This window comes from Mesoplodon bidens, assembly GCF_964165515.1.
Source record: "Mesoplodon bidens genome assembly, chromosome: 10".
NCBI lineage: Eukaryota > Metazoa > Chordata > Mammalia > Artiodactyla > Ziphiidae > Mesoplodon > Mesoplodon bidens.
The window spans coordinates 25,728,852-25,748,984 of NC_138172.1; the positions used below are offsets into that span (position 1 = coordinate 25,728,852).

Consider the following 20,133-nt stretch of genomic DNA (forward strand, 5'->3'; position numbering starts at 1 on the left):
TCCTCTCCCATTTCCTCATATGATTTCTCTAACTCTTCTTCCCTTTTGTCTCCTTGTTAATATCCTTTCCCTTCCCTTTCTCTTTCTTATACTCTCACCTCTCTGCTCCCTGTAACCCTTTCTCCAAAACCCCACAGCCACTGACTTACAGTTTGCCAGGACACGCGAAGGACATCCCGTCCCTTTTGCCACCGCCGGGGACTGCTACAGCGCCGCCAAGTGCCCTCAGGTACGAGTCGGGAGCTCTCCACCCCCCACCCAGGGATTCACATCCCCCCACCCCCGTGACTGCATCTGTTTCTGCAGATGTAATTAGAACAGCGGCTCTGGAAGGCACTTTGGCCACCTGTATCAAGGGCCTCACAGATGCTCACAGCCCCCAACCCAGTCAGTCCGCTACTCAGGGTGTTTCCTAAGGAAATGATCCCAGCCAGGGGCCAAACTTCTGCATTCAGCAAAATGCATCTGTGATCATGGTAAACGTTTAGAAACCAATTAGATATCACATGGCAAGGGTTTGGTTAAACACGGGACGATGTTAAAACAATGAATATTATGCAGTGACATGTGGGTAAATGTTTAAAAACTGGCTCTCCAAGGGAAGGGGAGGGAAAGCAATGCTTTTCAGCATTTGCCCATTTCTGTGGTGTAAATTTTCTGCCTGACTGGTTACAAGTCATCAATATCATGTCACGAAATGGAGGGTTTGGGGAGAGATGTACACAGTTGTCTCTCAAAAGCCAGTGCAAGTGGGTTCCAACACCCCGACTGTCAACCATCAAAGATTCTGAATATTGCATGAGACAGAAAAACTGTCACTCCTGTTTCAGATGTGTAAATGCGCGATGTTCAGACCAAGAAGTGCAGAGTTATCTCCTAAATTTGCTTTCCCCCAGAGCAGCTGCACGGCAATCTTACCCGTTCTACAGTTGCACACGTTTTTGCCTCTTTAGAGGTGTGGCAGGTTTTGACTTGCCTTTCGGAACAGGCTGTGATAATCCTCCTGGGCTCATTTTGCAAAGCAGGCATCAGTCTTTGCCAGAAGCTTCTGCAAGGAGAAGGTAGGACAGACATAATGAATTAGGTGATTCTCGACAGGAGAACGTGGCCCCAGTCTTTCCATTGATTTGCATGAGGTCTTTACAAAGTTGTTGTCAGACTGTGACAAGAGTTTTCCGCGTCACTGTGGGCCTTCACGGATTCTATGAATTGGGACTGGGTGATGCTCAGAATCCCAGGCACTGTCTCCCCAGGGTGCATTTACACATAGCCACAGAGACCATCCAAAGACAAACACATCTGAATTTTCTTTTAACAACGTGTTTTCTCAGCCCCAAGCTTTAGAAAGTATTGCTAAACATTTTAGAGAAGTGAAAAGGAAGCACTCAGGGGAGAAAGAAAATAAACAAAGGACAGAATGTTAAAAGGGGCCTTTTCTCCATTACCCAGGAATTGAAAACTTTTGAAGTGCGGTTTCTTTAGAGCACTGGAGACTTCAAACACCCCATTCGTATGGGTTGCATTTAACAGCTTATAGATTGGCCAGTCCTGCCTTTTTCAAATGCCTCAGGATTTTCTTGTTTCTATATGTGCATCTTTGGGGAAACTTAAGTAAATGAGAGGTGATTTGCATTCAGTTATTTTAATAACTCAGAGACAAATGAACCGACTGATTTGCTAAATCCTGACACTAAAGCAGTTGTTAAGTGAGAAAACCAAAGCCAGTGAGAGGTTAAGTTGTATATTTTCCAGCCCATTCTTCATACCATATCGGATACTTCTAGAATTCACTTCCTCAGAAGTGTATTGAGTACCAACTATATTGATGAAAGATGGGAGTTTTTCATATCACTTTTCCAGGGAAAAGTCTGTAGAAAGCATGACTATGCAAGCTATTTTGGAGCCCTGCTTGTCCTTTGGTCTATGACTGCAGAGAAATGAAAGCAGAGGGATGCTCAGTTTGACAATCTGCTGCTTCTTCCTCCACATCCATTGCTGTTGCTCTGGGGAGGTCCCCAAGAGCTGTCAACTCAAGATGCAGCCAGAATGTATTTCGTTATCCTGATCACAGTGGATGCAGCATTGTCATTGCTGATGCCAGTGTTAATAGCGTTTATTGAGTGTTTACTACACTTCAGACACTGTGCTCAGCATTGGTAAATCAGCGTAGCATTTAATCATCCACAGCATCCTATGAGGTTGCCCCCTTTTGACAGATGAGGAAACTGAGGTGTGGAGAGATTGGGTAACTTACCCAAACCCACACTAGTGCTCAGTAGAGGCCGGATTTGATCCCAAGTGTGTCTGAGTTCAAATCCATGATGGTAGACACGCCTGGCTGATCCTGTTTCCAGACAAGACTTTTGCAGCATTCACCCTTGTCCAACAGAGAACAAAACCTCCATTTGTCAGAGGTATTATACATCTTTGGCTAACTTTTCTGGATCATCTAGTGTATGCATGTCTTAATTACCTTTACTCTTTTAAATCAGCAACAGAGATAGTAGCTAAAACTCTCATGCCCTTTAGACCCTGAAGATAAGGCCTTTAGGGGTAGAGATATCCCAGACTGGAGCTAGAAAGGATGGTAGGTCTTGACTCCTCTGGTGATACTCAACTTTTAGAGTGCTAATTATCAACTAGGACGCTGGCTGAAAATGCAAATCCCTGAACCTGAAAAGGCCAGGAAGAGAATAAGGACAAAAACTCTTGCTTATCACTCGCTCTGAAAGGGCAGATCTAGCTAGCAAGTACTCTGCTCGGCTACGTGCTCAGACGCTGGACACCCAGATCAGCCAGGGGCATCCTCAGGCTAGAAGCCTGGACCTTCTAAGGACTTTGACGTCAAAGCAGATCAAGTCTGCCTTCTGCGATGCAGGCAGAACAGGCAGTCTTGTTGGGAAACAGGATAGGGAAGGAGAGATGAGGGCATCCTTGGCAACAACGAGGTCTGGGCATTTGTGACTGGTGTGGACGCCCTCCTCAGGGCAGGAATGATAGTAAGATAAGAACATGGCCAGGTGGGCTAACACAGCATGTAGAAGCCCGTGTCTGAGGAGGCTGGGCAAGGAGGCTGAGCCTCCGGTGTAGCCATGGTCATGGATACCTGCGTACTGAAGCCACTCAGCATAACAACCACTAACATCTGTGTAGTACTGTTGTAAAACGAGTTCCAAAAATATTTTTTAAATTTCACCTACTCTCTGCCAGGTAATAAGCTAGGTATGTTATACCTTCTACTCTTATTCACAGATTATGTCTTATTAACCCATTTTACAGATGGGCTCAGGAGAGGTAAGCCACTTGCCTGAGGTCGCACTAAAGGTAGAAGAGTCAGGATTCTAGGATAATTTCATCCCCCAGACCACAGCACGATTGATGTTTTGGGCTGGATAATTCTCTGTTGTGGGAGATCATGCTGTGCACTGTAGGATATTTAGCAATATCTCTGGGCCTGTCTGCACCAGCTGCTAGCTAGCGGCGTGTGCGCGCGCGCGCGCACACACACACACACACACTAGCTGTGACGTAACAACCAAAAATGTCTCCAGAGACTGCCAAATTTCTCCTGGGAGCAAAGTTGCCCTCTGATAAGATCCACTGATTTTGGGCTTCCCTGGTGGCGCAGTGGTTGAGGGTCCCCCTGCCGATGCAGGGGACGTGGTTTCGTGCCCCGGTCTGGGAGGATCCCGCATGCCACGGAGCAGCTGGGCCCGTGAGCCATGGCCGCTGAGCCTGCGCGTCCAGAGCCTGTGCTCCGCAACGGGAGAGGCCACAACAGTAAGAGGCCTGCGTACTGCAAAAAAAAAAAAAAAAAAAGATCCACTGATTTAGACCAAACTAAATCCTCCCATCACCTCTGTGAATAGGAATCCTGTTTGTCCCCAGGGTCCAGATGTGGAATTTAAGGCTCCTAAAGAGTTCATAAACTCTGCTTAGCAAGTATTTATGGAACCGACATGGAGAGGAAACCTCCAAGTTGCACCTAATCCCGGAAGTCTTCGTGGAAGAGCTAGGATGTAATATTTAGTTAAGACTCTAAATATCAAGTGCCTAGTCACATGTTACAAACCATAACTGATATAAATAAAGCAATACCAAGTCCCTCCCCTCAATAAGCTTACTGTTATATTAGAGAGAGAAAACTAGCACTTACAAAACAATTAGAAAATGCAGGACTGGTATCAATATTTTTGAGTATCTACTAGGTACCAGGCGTTCACTCCACGGCTAATTTCATTTAGTCCCTCACTACACTACTCTGAAGGAGGCACTCGTATTACCTTCCATTTTACAGATGGACAAACTGAGGTTCTTACAGGGTAATAATATGTTCAGGTGAAAAAGCTGAATTTACGCTGAGGTCTGATTGGACGTGAGTCTCCACCTTGCTGCTCTCCTTGATTTATTAAAGACCGTTTTGACAAAGAACCGGAGGAAGCCTTCACCCACGTCTGCGGAGAAAGAACATTTTTAACTCCGAAACTGTTCATGGTGGAGTAGGAAACCTCAAGAATCTATTTTAGATGCCTTTGTGGAGTCATTTCTGCGAGAGAAAGACACAGAGGCAAATGGAGAAAGCAAGAGAGATTCTCTGCTGCAGCGTCATATTGGAAATAAAAATGGAAACACCCGAGGCCATGTTTGGAAAGGAATCCCAGAGCGGGGCTGGGAGGTCTAGGTTCCCTGGGCCTGGTAGCGGTGGCGGGTCCCCTGCGGTCCAGAGCAGGCCGCGCGCGCCCTCTACTGGCAGCTCCAGAGAACGCGCCTCTGCTTTGAAGTCCCGCCCCGCTGTGCTTAGGACGCGGCGTCCTCAGCGCCGCGGGGAGCTGAAACCCAAGGAAGCTTTGGCAGCGAGATCTTGTTAGAAAAATTACACTGTGGCATTTTGTTCCTGAAGGAATCTGATAATTGTAAGCAACATCAGGATTTCTGAGTTAGGGACGCAGAATAACGGTAGTTGAGAGCGAGGACTTTGAAGTCAGGAAAATGTGAGTTGGGTTCTCAGTGTCTCGTGGAGAAGTTAATCACCTGCGCCGGGCCTCGCTGTCCCCCTCTGTAAAGAAAATCCCCTTCTGAGAGCTCTTGCGAGGATGGATGAGATGATGCATGTAAAGTGCCTGGTTCACAACTCCACTCTCCCCGCGCCCAAAAGAACCCTCAGTCATTAGTAGCTATCATAATTAATTAACATCTTTCTCCAAGTTCCCTTTTATTGTGTGTCCTTTGCTTGGGACGTCACGTGGACTAAAAATCTTTTTCGTTGGCCATTTATTCCAGGGTCGTTTTAGCATCAACCTTTACGGAACCGGCCTGTCTCTAACTGATTCTGCCAGATGGATCTCCCAAGGGAATTATGCCGTCTCTGACATTAAGAAGTCGCCGGTAAGGTTACCGATGGGTTGGGGGCTGGGTTTTGTTTTCTCTTCCTTCCTCTCTCCCTGTGAGGCGGTGGTGCTAAAAGTAATGGGTGTGCTTTCCCACTTCCTCAAACCATTTTACAAAGTGTCAGCAAGAAAATTTAGGACATAAATAGAAGGTTGAAGCGTGTACAGGTGCATGGAGCAGAGAGTCTTGCTTCCCTTCTGGTGAATTCTTCTTGGAGATGTGAACCCGTGAACCATTGGAGCAATTAGGAGGATGCCTAACTAGGAAGCTGAAAGTAGCCAGCAGCCTCTAAGGGAGTGTGTGGCTCAGACACCTTGCAGTTAATTAGCCAACATGCAATTCACCTATGTGAGCTTAGGGACAGTGATGTCAGTCTGTTTCAGAAGAATTGAAGTACAAACAGGGCTGGAAGAAGGGGTGATTCATGAGGAGGGTTTCTGGAGAATTAAGAGAAACACGGGCTCTCCAAGTCAGCTTTTCAGGCTCTAAAGTCTTGCTGCTCAAGGTGGGATCGATTCCCCCCAGAGCACCCACATTGCCTGGGAGCTTGTTGACAACGCAGTTTCTGGGGGCCCAGAGCTTCTGAGCAGGACCTGCAGCTGAACAAGGCCCCAGATGCTTCCTGAGCACAGTACAGCTTGTGACGCTCTGATTTGCGTACTGTTGCTCAGCGTGGGTGTATATAAGAATCACTTGGGAAGGTTTAAAATGCATGTGCCCGGGCCCTACCCAGATTCACTGAAGGGGAATCTCAGGGGAATTTGAAATTCCCCAGGTGACTCTAATGCATAAGTGGGGGCAGAAAGCACTGCCCTTTCCAGCCTAGAAGTTGCCAGGATGTGGGGAAGGAGCCTGACCCGCAGGCAAATGTAAAACTTAATGGGGTGTGGCCTGTGGCCCCAGTCCTGCCTCAGCTGTGACCTCTGCCTCCCAGTCTCAGGAAAGTGAGTAAGGGAGGAAAAAGAAGAGGACTGGAGGACTGGAGGACCTCTAAGGTGAGGTTGCAAGACAGAATATAGGATGCCCCGTTAAATCTGAATTTCACACAAACAAGATTTTTTTTAACTGTAATCATGTCTGAAACATCGCATGGGACATACTTATTCTAAAAAAACAGTATGTGTTGTTTATCTGAAATTCACATCTGACTGGGTGTCTGGTATTTTTATTTGCTAAACCCTATCGAAGTCGGAACACAAGGAAACAGCTCAATCAAGCCGCTTCCACCAAGGAAGGGAAGGAACATCAATTATGACGTCTGGGGAAAATCTCAGAGGTTCCTGATCCCTTCTTTTAGCTTCCAGTGTTAAATTTGTGTCTTTGGGGAAAAAACAAACAAAAAAATCTCTCTCACTCCCTCTTTTATCTATCTAAGCCAATCAGCTCCTTCAAATCTGATTAACTAAATGACCATATCGATTGCTTATAAATTAATCATTAAAATTTTTTTCTTGTACTGAAAGGGGTAAAGAGAGCTGAGAGACAACACACGTACTTTAGAATGTGTGCTTTACACTGTGTCCTGAAATTATGTTCTTCCCTGCTCCTGCTATATATTATGTTTCAGTGACTGAGAGGAACAAACAAAAAAATTAATTGACCAAAATGTGGTCAGACTTAAAGCATGATTATATAGAAAGCCATCTGTGTAAACTGTAATCTGAGTTTCAATTCTGTTTGTCAGTGTCATTACTGCAGTTTTCATCCAGAACCTAACAGTATAATTATAGCCGGGAGCGCCACCTTGTGGAGATAAAGATTACTGCCCTGCCAAGATGGGCTGGCTGTTTCCCCAGCTTTTGGGGGATTACGCCTGTGTTGAAGGGAATTGGTTTCATAATTGCCTGTCAGCACTTTTTTTTTTTTTTTTTTAATCTTGGTGTTCCATGACAGCTCAGAGAGCCTGAGCTCAAAATTAATCTCAAGGGTCTGTTGAGCACTCCTTATGAATCCCCAAGAGCCAGAACTGAGCAATCTCTAGCTCCTAGCAGCCCCGAGAAATGATGCTTTGTGTGCCTGACCTGCTACGCGGTCCACAGAGCAGCATCCCCTAGGGATACTCCATGAAAATAGGCTCCCTCAGGCAAAGACACTTGGAAAAATTGTATATTTTATTTCCTTCTTGAAGAGTCGCGGGAAGCATGTGTGTGTTTTAGGTTGGAATAAAGTGTACAGGAGGGAAACCTGTGTGGTTTTATTCAAACCAGCATTTCCCTAAATCATTCGTTCTCAAACTTGGGCCAGGACTTGCTAAAACACAGCCAGCCTGGAGAGGGGCCTGAAATGTACACTTTCAACAGTTTCCCAGGTGATGCTGATGCCCTGGTCTGGGATCATATTTTAGGAATCACTGACCTAAGTTAAACCAACCACAGAGCCTTCTTTTCAAAGTTATACCTTTTAATTTCCCTGAATTACCAGTGGTCCATGGAACACACTTTGGAAAAGTGTGTAATGTCCTGCTCCCACCATGACTTAGACCCGTCTTGCTTCTGAGGGACCGAGGCTGGTCTCCTCTACGGCACGCAGATCCTGGCCAGTCCTCATCTCTTCTCCAAATAGCCCTGCTTTGACTCACCCCTCACATCATCACTCTCACTTTCCTTTACTTTTCTGCTGGGAGCTAATGAGAGAAAAACACAACGAAACCCTCCATTTTCCAAACCCGCTTGGCGATGAAATGTTTTCCCCAAGCGAAACTAAAGGAAAACTCTAGTCATTCAGGGTAAAACTGAATTACCAGAACCACATGCAGGGCAGGAACGTGGTCTCACCAGCAGGAACAAACCTGGTAAAAACAAGACCCAGTGTCAAGGTTCATTCTTGCCTGCCTGTATGTGTATAAAAATAATGATTTTTGTTATTGAAATAGCCCCTATGTATTGGGCAATTTATATGCTTTCAATCCCATTCCTCCAGCTTTCTCATCAGATTCTTGGGAGGGTACTGAAATCAAAGCCCACAGAGGCTGCAGAGGATAGAGGTTAAGCCCCAGACCCTTAAGTCAGATCGCTGGACGTGCTGTTACTAACCTTGCCATCTCGGGCAAGTTATTTAACTTCTCAGGGGTCTCAGTTTCTTCACGCATAAAATGGGGATCCTGGTGGTCCTTACCCAGTTGGGTTCTTGCGGAGCATAAATGAAATAGGATGATAAAGCTGTTTGCGTGTCACTGGGCAGGCAGCAGGGGCGCAGTAAGTATTAGCTGTTAATGTTACAACATTTTCATAGGCCTGAGGCTTGCTGTAAGGTTGCAGGATTGGTCAAGGTGATGAAGGAAGCAGGCTTGCTAGCAATGGAAGGACAGGGGACTGCAGCCTGAGCAGGGGCTAAGCCTGGACCTGGCTGGCCCCCACTGCACCGCATGGATTTTCTCCATGTGGGCCCTACCCCACCTGGGAGTAAGGCATGTGGGACGCCCCCTGGACCCAGGGATGGACCTCTAGACAGATGCTTCAGCTGTACTGGCTTGACTTAGGGATACCAAGTTTCTATTCCGCTTGTGTGTGAGGGGCAGCCAGACAGAAAGGGGGGCTTGGCCCGGTTGTGAGATTGGAGAGAACAGGTTGGCGTTCTGAGCTCCTTTGCCAGCGATATCCTGTGCATCCTCAACTCATGAACGTGCTCAGGACGTGAAAGGGTCCTCAGGCCCCATCTGGACGATCCCCCACCCCCAGAAAGATGCCCCTTCTCAGAGCTGTTGTCTGGCCTTCTGTCCAGGAGGAGGTTCCGGAATGGCCTTCAGAGCCAGGCACAGTGAAGGGAGGTTCATTTAGGCCGGATGGGAGAGGTGCCCTCAGGTCTCTGTGCTGCTTCGTGTACCTGGTGGATGGGCAGGGTCCACAGGGAGCTGGGGGCCTGTGTTTCTGAGGTACCTGGCCTTGGGGCCCAACGGTCATTCCTCATTCTAAGGGAAGAGCTGTAAATGGAAGAATTGCTTTGAAATTAAAAATTAATGAAAGTTGCGGGGAGATGGACTCAGTTCCTATCTTTTAATCTTTTAGTTCGTTTGCAACCGGTGGAGTTAAGGTCACGTGATAAATACCTGTGTGTGTGCACACACACAGCAAGCATAGTATCAGTCCTTGTTTATCTACCATAAGCTGCCTTCCTAACCCACAATTCATTTGTGAAAATCCAATTATCCACCAAGTATGAAAATCATATTACAGACAAGTAGAGTGAAACTACCTTTTATATATGCATACATTTTATTCTGTATGAACCCATAGAAGTTAGATGTTTATACATATATTCACATATATAAGTGTGATTAGGACTATAGTCCAAAAAGAACAAAAACAAATACTGTGTTTTATGGGCAGTTTCATCCCCAGCATACTCCAGAGAAATGCAAATAAGCACATTTCCATCAAAGATGTGTTGGCTTTGCTAAATTACATGAGTCAACCTACCTTGGTCATATTGACTGCAAAAAGCAGAGAAATGAGTGAAAAGTATGAACTATATTCTTTTTTTTTAAATAAATTTATTTATTTTATTTATTTATTTTTGGCCGTGTTGGGCCTTTGTTGCTGCGTGCAGGCTTTTCTCTAGTTGCGGCGAGCAGGGGCTACTCTTCGTTGTGGTGCGCGGGCTTCTCATTGGAGTGGCTTCTCTTGTTGTGGAGCATGGACTCTAGGCATGCAGGCATCAGTAGCTGTGGCACGCGGGCCCAGTAGCTGTAGCACGCGGGCTCAGTAGTTGTCGTGCACGGGCTTCGTTGCTACGCGGCATGTGGGATCTTCCCAGGCCAGGGCTCGAACCTGTGTCCCCTGCATTGGCAGGCAGATTCTTAGCCACTTTGCCACCGGGGAAGCCCTATAAACTGTTCTTAATGGAACAGAGGTCATTCATTTTAATTATATGTAAAAGCTCAAACTCTACTAACAAAATATTTATTGGAAAGAGATTTTTAGAGGGCTTGCTTTAATGAAGAAATAAAAACGATTTCCAATTAGTGTTTCATTGTATGGGAGCAGGTGCTTCAAAAATACTGGAAAACATACCATTTTTCTCTGAAATAGGCACTGTTTCCATGACAATCATGTTTATGCTATTCATTTTCTTAGTATATATTTTTTATTCTGTAATAGAAATAAGTTTCAGTTCAGCCTTTACCTAAATCAAACTGAGTCCTAGTTAATGCAATAGCAAGAACATTGCAGAGCTAGTATCAGCGATTTTGTAATTACTCAGACTGTTCCTCATCTCCAGGAGAACAGGCTATGATGGTAATCCACACATAAAACACACCTTTATGACAATGATCACTAATACTTACAGAGTACTACATTAGGCCAACTGCTATGCTGAGCACTTTGTATGCTTTCTTTCATTTGCAGCAAACCTATAAGGGGAGACATATTATCCCCATTTTACAGATGCACCAGGAAACTGAGGTTTAAAGAGGTTATTAAAGACATGATACAAGCCTGAGGCAATCTGATCTCTGCTGCCAGGGCAGGAAGAGTTTGGGTAAAAAATAAGCTTTGATGAGACAAAAGACATTCCTACTATGTCAGCATCCTTAGGGCCACCAGACCTATACTTCAGCTTAGGGAAAAAGTTCCTGGCTAGACAACCAGTTGGTCTAGCATCAAATCTAGTTGGTAATGTCAGACTAGCTCCAAAACTAACAGGGTTCCCTAAAACCAAGACCAAGTAGGGTGGTAGAAATCGATCTGCCAACTTAACCTCACTCATAATCAAAAACATGCGAATTTTTAAAAGAGTAGAACTATTTTTTCTGTTTGGTTTTTTTTCTGCAAAATTGAAAGTTTCTTCTCTTTCCTTTCCTTTTCTTTTTTCTTTTTCTTTTTTTTTTTTTTTTGCGGTACGCAGGCCTCTCACTGTTGTGGCCTCTCCCGTTGCGGAGCACAGGCTCCAGATGCGCAGGCTCAGCAGCCATGGCTCACGGGCCCAGCCGCTCCGCAGCATATGGGATCTTCCCGGACCGGGGCGCAAACCCGCGTCCCCTGCATCGGCAGGCGGACTCTCCACCACTGCGCCACCACGGAAGCCCTCTTTTTCTTTTTTTTTAAGTGAGAGTATCCATTGTTTTCAAGAGACTTTCATAGTTTGACCATATGAATCAAATACAGCCCAAAGATATCCTGAAATGCATGCAGAAGTATGGTTCACACCAGTGTTAGTCCCAGTAGAGGAAAATGTAAAACACCTTAGATGCCAAACCTTGTTCAGCAGTCAGGGGTAGGGGGTGGCTCATATGACATGGTAATTTACAGACTGGGATATGGTGCCACAATGAAACAAGGAGCTTTTCATAGCATGGGGAAGCATTGAGGGGACTGATTAGCAGGACCATCTGAATTGCAGTTCACCAAGAAGAGTGTACTTGTTCAGCCTTCTTCTTTCACTCATTCACCAGATGTGTATTAAGACTGTCATGAGCCACACACAGCTAGCTTCTGGAAACCCTTGGATTTTAACAAGGCACTGGCCTTGCCATCATGGGGCTTACATTCTAGGGGGAAGACAGACATAAAGAGAGAACTACCCCATGTTATAGGGTGCTGTGCAGCAGATAACTGCGTCAGAAAGGTTTCTCAGGGGAAGTAGCCTCTGGGCTGGGTTCTGAAGAATTCACCAGGCAAAAGTTGGGTGGTCCAGTGCACACAGAGAGGGAGAGGGAAGAAAGTTCCAGTGAGAGGAGTAGCATGTGCAAAGGCCCTGTGTTATAAGAGGCATGTTAGAAGAACAACCCAAAGAAATGCGGAGGAGGGGGAGTAGAGAGGAAAGATGGGACAAGACAAATCCAGACAGGCAGGCAGGGGCAGCCCGTACAAGGCTGGAGACCAGGGTTCAGCAAACTTTTTCTGTAAAGGACCAGCTAGTAAATATTTTAGTCTTTGCCAGCCAAGAGGTAAAAATCATTGATAATACATATTTATTTATATGACAAGAGCAAAAACAAATTGACGTAAAAATTTTAGGGATTAAATTCAAAGTGTAATAATAATTGAGTATGAATTTTTGTTATCCAGATCTACCAAGGAAAAGTATGAAATATTGAGAGAGGACAACATTTTGCTTAATTAGTGTTCTCTGCTGTCAAAATTGATTCTAAATGTTTATTTGTTAATGCTGATCTGAAATGAGATTTTTCTGTACTTCATCTTTATAAATGTCATTTTGCAGGGATAGGTATTGCCAAAGACTCATGTTGTCCACAACCATATCATTTTAATTGACCATGTTCATGCCTTGGCAGGCGTTGGTAGAATTCTATTAGATTTTTCACTTGATATCTGCCTTTCAGCGTGTCATTACATTACAGATGAATCACTTGTAATTGAAGGTGAGATGGAAGCTCCTCAATTACCTCATTAGATGGATTTTGAAATATGAAAATTTCCTTTGCGCTTACCTCCAAGTCCAAAAAATACTGCTGGAACTGTATTTCACGCTCAGAAAATATATCCACTATAAATGTACGTGGAATAGCGATAAAGCTTCTTGTTTTAACATTTGACAGAGTGGGAAGTGTGCAACCTGCCTTAACATGATTTATGATTCAAACGATGTTAGAGTTATTGAAATGACTTTACCACAGTATAACTTTGCCTATAAGTGCAGTTTTTGCCTTGTAATTTTAGCTGCCATTCATTAAGAAATATTATCAAGTCAGTAGCAAAAGATAATGTCCAAAGCCATTAAGTGTTCAGTGGCAGTGATTGAGAACAGTTCTTCTTCAGAAAATTTTTAATCCCAGCCCTGAGCTCAAAATTCACAATAAAACTTTACCACTGCTGAGTCATCAATCTGCTGTGTGTTAGGATAAGTCAGGGTATTCAGCTTCTGGTCCTGACCCCAAATTTCCAAAACTGATGCAGGTTAAGTTTATGATAGAAAAAGAAGTTCATTATTAACACCACTGGTTCTGTAACACCAGGTAGGTCCATGTATTTTCCACAATGAATAATCCCAGGCTTTAAACATCTTACGTTTTCACAAGCTTTGTAAATCGGTCCAACTAAAGCTTTTCCCGCTCCGCACATATTTCTTACCATGATTAGTTGTGAACGCATCTTAGCAGATTACACTTCAGTTTTTCTGCGCTGGTGTTTTCTCAACCTCTTTGAAATACTTCCACACAGACCATTCATGGAGACTAATTCTTTGATCGCTTCAAACTCAGCATGGTCTCCTCAAATAAACAACTGAAGAGTATCAGTAAAATCTATCTACTCACCAAAAGCCAAAGGAAACCACTCCAATTATTTGCTTTGTTTTTTAATTGATTATTGATGCGGCTCCCAAATGTCATTAAATTGTTGAGCAACTGGTCTTACCAAAAGGATAACAGTCTTAAACAAGTTGATTTTCTCTGGACACATTTCTTCAGCAATTACAATTAAACAAGATATCATTAACTCAAAGAAAACATTTGTTTTGCTAACAAATGAGCCATTTGGAAACTTACACATTTTCATCTTTTATTCTTACTGATTTTGATTTTTTATTTTTGTGAAGAATTACACTATGGTGAGATATTCTGTTCTAAGTTTTCTAAATTCTTTTTTTTTTTTTTTTTTTTTTTTTTTTTTGCGGTACATGGGCCTCTCACTGTTGTGGCCTCTCCCGTTGCGGAGCACAGGCTCCGGACGCGCAGGCTCAGCGGCCATGGCTCACGGGCCCAGCCGCTCCGTGGCATGTGGGATCTTCCCAGACCAGGGAACGAACCCGTGTCCACTGCATCGGCAGGTGGACTCTCAACCACTGCGCCACCAGAGAAGTCCAAAGTTTTCTAAATTCTTGACTGTTGCTCTCCTGTGAGTTGGGAATATTGTGACACATGCTGAATGTGGTGATGTTGGCATATTGTATTCTTTTAGCACAGCTGCAGTGCCGTTGCATGATGAACACAGTGCTTTGCCATCTAAATGTGACAACAGAATAATCGACATATTACTGTACCTTAAAAGTGCAATAGTCAGGACTTCCCTGGCAGTCCAGTGGTTAAGACTTCACCTTCCAATGCAGGTGGTGCGGGTTCGATCCCTGGTCGGGGAGGTAAGAACCCACATGCCTCATGGCCAAAAAAACCAAAACATAAAATGGAAGCAATGTTGTAACAAATTCAATAAAGACTTTAAAAAATGGTCCACGTCAAAAAAAAAAATCTTAAAAAAATAAAGTGCAATAGTAAAGTCTACTTTTGTCTTCTTTTCTTGTTTTGACATATACTGGTAATAAAAGAAAGAAAATGTTATTATATAGCAACACTCATGGCACTCAAAACACTATCACATTACACTGTGACATGTGTGCAGAGTAGCAGCGTGAGGCTGCAAGGGCCATCTTGACCACTCACCCCTGCTGAAGTAACGTGAAAGCAGCCACAGACATGAGGGGAATGAATGGGCGTGGCTGTGTTCCAGTAAAACTTTATGGACCCCGAAATTTGAATGTTATATCATTTCCACATATCAAAAAATAGTATTCTTGGTGTGCTTCTTAACTATAAAATATAAATGCTGTTCTTAACATTGGGAGCTACATCAATAATCAGTTAAAATGCAAAGAACTTCCCTGGTGGCACAGTGGTTAAGAATCCGCCTGCCCAGGGGACGTGGGTTCGAGCCCTGGTCTGGGAAGATCCTACATGCCACTGAGCAACTAAGCCCGTGCTCCACAACTACTGAGCCTGCGCTCTAGAGTCCATGAGCCACAACTGCTGAGCCCGCGTGCCACAACTACTAAAGCCCATGGGCCTAGAGCCCGTGCTCTGCAACAAGAGAAGCCACCGCAGTGAGAAGCCCGCGCACCGCAACGAGGAGTAGCCCCAGCTCGCCGCAACTAGAGAAAGCCCACGCACAGCAACAAAGATCCAACACAGCCAAAAATAAATAAATAAAAATAAATTTAATTTTTAAAAAAAGCAAAGCAGTTCTTTTAGTGGTTTCCTTTGGTTCTTGATCAGTAGGTAGATATTACTGAGACTTTTCAGTTGTTGTTTATTTGAGAAGACCATGCTGAGTGTGAAGGGACTAAAGAATTAGTCTCCATGAATGGTCTGTGTAGAAGAAGTACAGGCAAATTACACTTCAGTTTTTCTGCTCTCGTGTTTTCTCATCTTCTTTGAGAATGAGAAAACACTAGGGCAGAAAAACTGAAGTGTAATCTGCTAAGATGTGGGCCATACAAAAACAGGGGCCCACAGGCCATCATTCATCAGCCCCTGCTTTAGACCATGGTGAGGATGTTGGGCCCCGCTTCTGTTCAGAAGTGCTACCTACTGTGTGTACAGGAATGATTTCCCTAAAAGCCAGTGCAAGCCCTGGAAACATGAGCCAAGCAGTGGACTAAGATGATGCATCTTTTTGCAGGATGGTACCCGAGTCATAGGGAAATGCGGTGGTTACTGTGGAAAATGTGCTCCATCCTCTGGCACTGGCCTGGAGGTTCGAGTTTTATAGTTAAGGTAAGTGTCTGTCTGTCTCTGACTCTGTCTCATTCTTTCTGTAGCCTAATGATGAGCAGATGCGGGCGGGTCCTTTGCCCCTAGGCAGGTGAAGCTGACTCAGTGCTATTTGATCTTTGTCTCTCTTGCTCATCTATCCTCATGTGCCTGAGGCCATCTATTCTCCATTCTTGGACATGCAGTCCCTAGACGTCCTGTACCACATTCCTCTGTAGTGCTTATTAAAAGTGCTGCTCACTGGGCTCCATCTCTAGAAGTCCTGCTTCATTAAGTCTCTGGTGGATCCAAGAACCTGTATTTTTAAAAATGCAGGGAATTCTGATGCAGGTAACTCACAGGTCACCCTTTGAGAAATACTGCCAAGGAGTGTTACAAGTGTAATATAAATGACGTTCATTAAGCCCTGACTGTGTGTCGGGCACCATGCTGAGCGCCGGGCAGGCATTATTTCAGTGAATCCTCAGAACAAAGCCACAGTCTGGGGCTGTTATCCTCATTTTACAGATGCAAGCTGAGATCCACAGCAATTAAGTAGCTGGCTCAAGGTCAGATGGATTCCCTTGGCAATAACCCAGGAGTGTCCTACCCCAGAGCCTCTCAGTTAATGTACTCTTCCGCACACTTGTAACTCACAGTGTGATCCAAGGACCAGCATGATCCGCATCGCGTGGGAACTTACTAGGAGTGCAAAATCCCAGGCCTCCTTCTAGACCTACAGAGTCAGAATCTGCATTTTAACAAATCCTCAGGAGAGTCGTGCCTGTTAAAGTTTGACAATTCCTGGTGTAACTATAGTATGCCAGCAAGTTGTCCCTCTGCTGGGCAGAGGACTGAACTGATCACTCTTTTTCTCATCCCAGTGCCTTTTACGTACAAGGGCTCAGCCAACTCAGGCGACCCTCCTACAACTTCCCTCAAGCTTCCAGCAGCCCGTTACCCTGTTAGGCTCTTCAAGATCCTGGCAAAGGAATATCTAGTTGACACTTATGAATCAGTGTCAATGTTTAATTAAAAATCCATATTCAGGGCTTCCCTGGTGGCCCAGTGGTGGAGAGTCCGCCTGCCAATGCAGGGGACGCAGGTTCGTGCCCCGGTCCGGGAAGATCCCACATGCCGCGGAGCGGCTGGGCCCGTGAGCCATGGCCGCTGAGCCTGCGCGTCCGGAGCCTGTGCTCTGCAACGGGAGAGGCCACAACAGTGAGAGGCCCGTGTACCGCAAAAAAAAAAAAAAAAAAAAAATCCATATTCAACCTTATGATCTCAAATTAGGATTATTTCCACTTCAGGAGGCCATGGGGGGAAAAAAAGAGAGAAGGAAAAAGAAAAAGAAACTTACTGTCTTAAGTAACTGAAATGTCCAAGCAGTGGTCTGACTTCAGGCATGGCTGGATCTAGACGCTCAGAGTCATCAGGACTCTTTCTTTCTCCATCCATCAACAATGCTTGCTTCTTAAGTGGCTTCATTCTCAGGCAGATCATCTCCTCCACACCATGGTCCCTGGCAGTTCTAGGCTTACATCATCTTTACAGCTCATGGCTCCAAGTAAATGCTCATCTCCGGCATCTATTCTGCACAAGAACTCTGGCTCTGATTTGTCACGCCATTTCCAAACCAATCACAATGTCCAGGAGACTGGGATCCTATACGCACCTAGAGTCGGGTGCCTGACAGACAGCTTCATTTGGAAGAGGGATGGTTGCCAAAGAACCAGAAGGAGTTTATCAGAAAAGAGGGGAGAGAGGCAGGCAGAGTCAGCAGGTATCCATTAGAGATTCCCATTGGATATGTATTTTATATATTTTATATCCAATAAAGTAAATTTTATACGTATTTTATGTACAGTAACATTTGAGTGAGCACAGATACATAACATTTACGTGCATGTATAAAAAAGGCTAGAAGGAAATACAGCAGTATTTGAAGAACATTAACTCAGGTTGGGGGAATCACAGGCTAATGGTTTTTATTTTATTCTTTATACACCCCTGGAATTTCCATGTTCCTTGTAGCAAGTGTTATTTTTAAAATCCAGAGAAAATAGTAAGTGTTATTTTCAAGTTCTATATGTAAAAATGTATGGTTTACCTTCTCTTGACTTATGTCATTTGAGACAGAAGATTTACATTTCCTGGTTGGTTCATTTGTTTTCAGGTGCTCTGAAGAGGAAGCCGTTATGGGATGGATGAAGGATAGTGATGAAATACCTCCACCTTAAAATTTGGGTGTGTGTGTGTGTGAGCGTGTATGTGTGTGAGGACTTGTATGCCTGTGTGTGTGTGTACATATGCATATATATATACATATATACACACATATATACACGTGTATATATGTGTGTGTATATAAATGTGGAATATCCTTATGATGTAAAGTTTAATATTTATGTTTGAAATTATTTATTGTGATGTAATATTTTTGTACGTAAAATGATTCTTTTATGACTGCCTTTCACGTTATTTTCTCCCCTGCAGTCAGACCACTGCATTTTACGTACTCTACATTATATGTAGTACTTTGACAAAAGTGATCCTTCATTATCACGGTACACTATTGTTTACTTTCTATCTGTAAATGTTTTATTGTTACTTTTTTAAAACCGTAATGTTTTTAAAAAACAACCTAGCCGCCATCAAGGTGCTACAAGAATCGTATGAGGATATTTTTGGCATTTCTAGGAACGTATCACTAGCCAATCAGTAATTCAGTGATGTCGCAGTTTGTACCAGCTATTAATTATGTTAAATATCTATTCAGTTTCATGTGATCTCTGGGAAAAAAGTCGCTGCCTTGGTGCTAATGTTGTATGTATTTAAGTGATCATCAGACTCAGAAATGTAAACACTTTTAATAAAAGGGAGAAGCTAAAGGACAACTTCCAGTGGACAGAATCACTTGGAAAAAATAAGACCAACTGTTTACCCTTATTTTGGACATGCCTTTTTGGGAAGAGAGTTGGACTTTGTTCTTGTTATTCTTATCAATACTTTACTTCAGTTCATGGTGCCTTGGTCTCTCTGTGGTCAAATGGAGGGTCCCCCAAGCAGCTCCATTACAGAGTGACATTGAGCAAATGAGAGCCGCTCAGCGTTTTGCCAAGATATTCTGAAACGGTGTCTATGTTAACAATTGTGACAGAGGATGCACGGGGTGGGGGTGACCTTCGACACCCCAGCACACCTGGAGACGCTCAGAACCGGATTCTTAGTCATCAGGATTGACTTTTGTATGAAAACATTAGCTGGTAACTTGACGCCTTTGAGCCATGAGCCTGAAACCCTGCCAGTGTCTATGGCTGCTGCAGTAATTGGTGGCATTTATGAGAAGAAATGAACTGTGGAGTACAAGATGCCTGAGTCTTTCTCACCGCCCATTAATCTTTGGATTCCATTCCTCTTTGGAAGTCCTGTTTTTTTCTCCTTTCCAAAATGGAAGTGCCAAAGCCGTGGTCTTTCTGCCCTTCCAGCCTGATTGAAGAAAGGTCATGGCCCATGTCAGACACTCGATTTGAGAAGCCCTCCCATTTCCAAAAACCAAAGAGATGAGGAGAAACCTGGCAGTATTCCCCAAAGCCAAACAAACTCCAGAGTGCTCCAGGAAGTTATATCAATATATGAATAAGTGTTATCCTCCATTATTAATACATTGTGAAAATATACTATGAATAAATACCATGACCACATCCAAACATTTGTGTTTCACATGGTTTCTGGACTCCTGATTCAAATTGGAGTGAACATATCTCGTTTTTAAGATTGCCAGATTGAGAAAAAATGCAGACTTTGTTAATCCCATTGATTGTGTTTGCCATTCTGGAGACAGATAAAGGATGGGGACTGTCCCCAAGGTTTGTCTTTTCATCACTTAAATCAGTTGAAGTGGTTATTCTGAAACTCAGAGACAGAAACCTCTTGTTTGTGTGATGGGGAACAAGTGAGCAAACAGAATAGATTTAAGTGGGGTTTGGGGGCTTAATTGTTAATATTATGTAACAGTAGTTTCTATTCTAGAGACTGACGGTGTCCTGGGAATTGAGAGCTTTCCAAAGAAATCTAATGAACAGCTAATAGTAAGTGAATATCCACCATATGCCGGGGCCCTTTACTAAATTGTTTTAGCTCATTCTTAGAACCACCAAGTGGAGCAGGTAATAGACTTACCATCATTTTTTGAATAAGGAGACAGAGCCTTCAAGATACACATGGGCCCAAGTTCACATACAGTGAATAAGTGACAGTCTCAGAAGGAACTTTGGCTCTGATTGGGTTACATGACTACTTCTGGACCAATCACATTGTCA

The 20,133-nt window shown here is 44.0% G+C and overlaps 1 protein-coding gene across 3 annotated transcripts in view; it reads left to right on the forward strand.

Annotated features, from left to right (window-relative positions):
- The window catches only part of ADAMTS9 (ADAM metallopeptidase with thrombospondin type 1 motif 9), a 172,246-nt gene extending 152,738 nt beyond the window's left edge, over positions 1 to 19,508 (forward strand). For all 3 annotated transcript variants that reach the window (XM_081246304.1, XM_081246305.1, XM_081246306.1), the window contains 4 exons: positions 138 to 229; positions 5,281 to 5,385; positions 15,741 to 15,835; positions 17,988 to 19,508. In XM_081246304.1, coding sequence (XP_081102430.1) covers positions 138 to 229; positions 5,281 to 5,385; positions 15,741 to 15,830 — 287 coding nt within the window. In that variant the 3' untranslated portion in view covers positions 15,831 to 15,835; positions 17,988 to 19,508. The remainder of the gene's footprint in view (positions 1 to 137; positions 230 to 5,280; positions 5,386 to 15,740; positions 15,836 to 17,987) is intronic.
- The last annotated feature ends 625 nt before the right edge of the window (positions 19,509 to 20,133 follow it).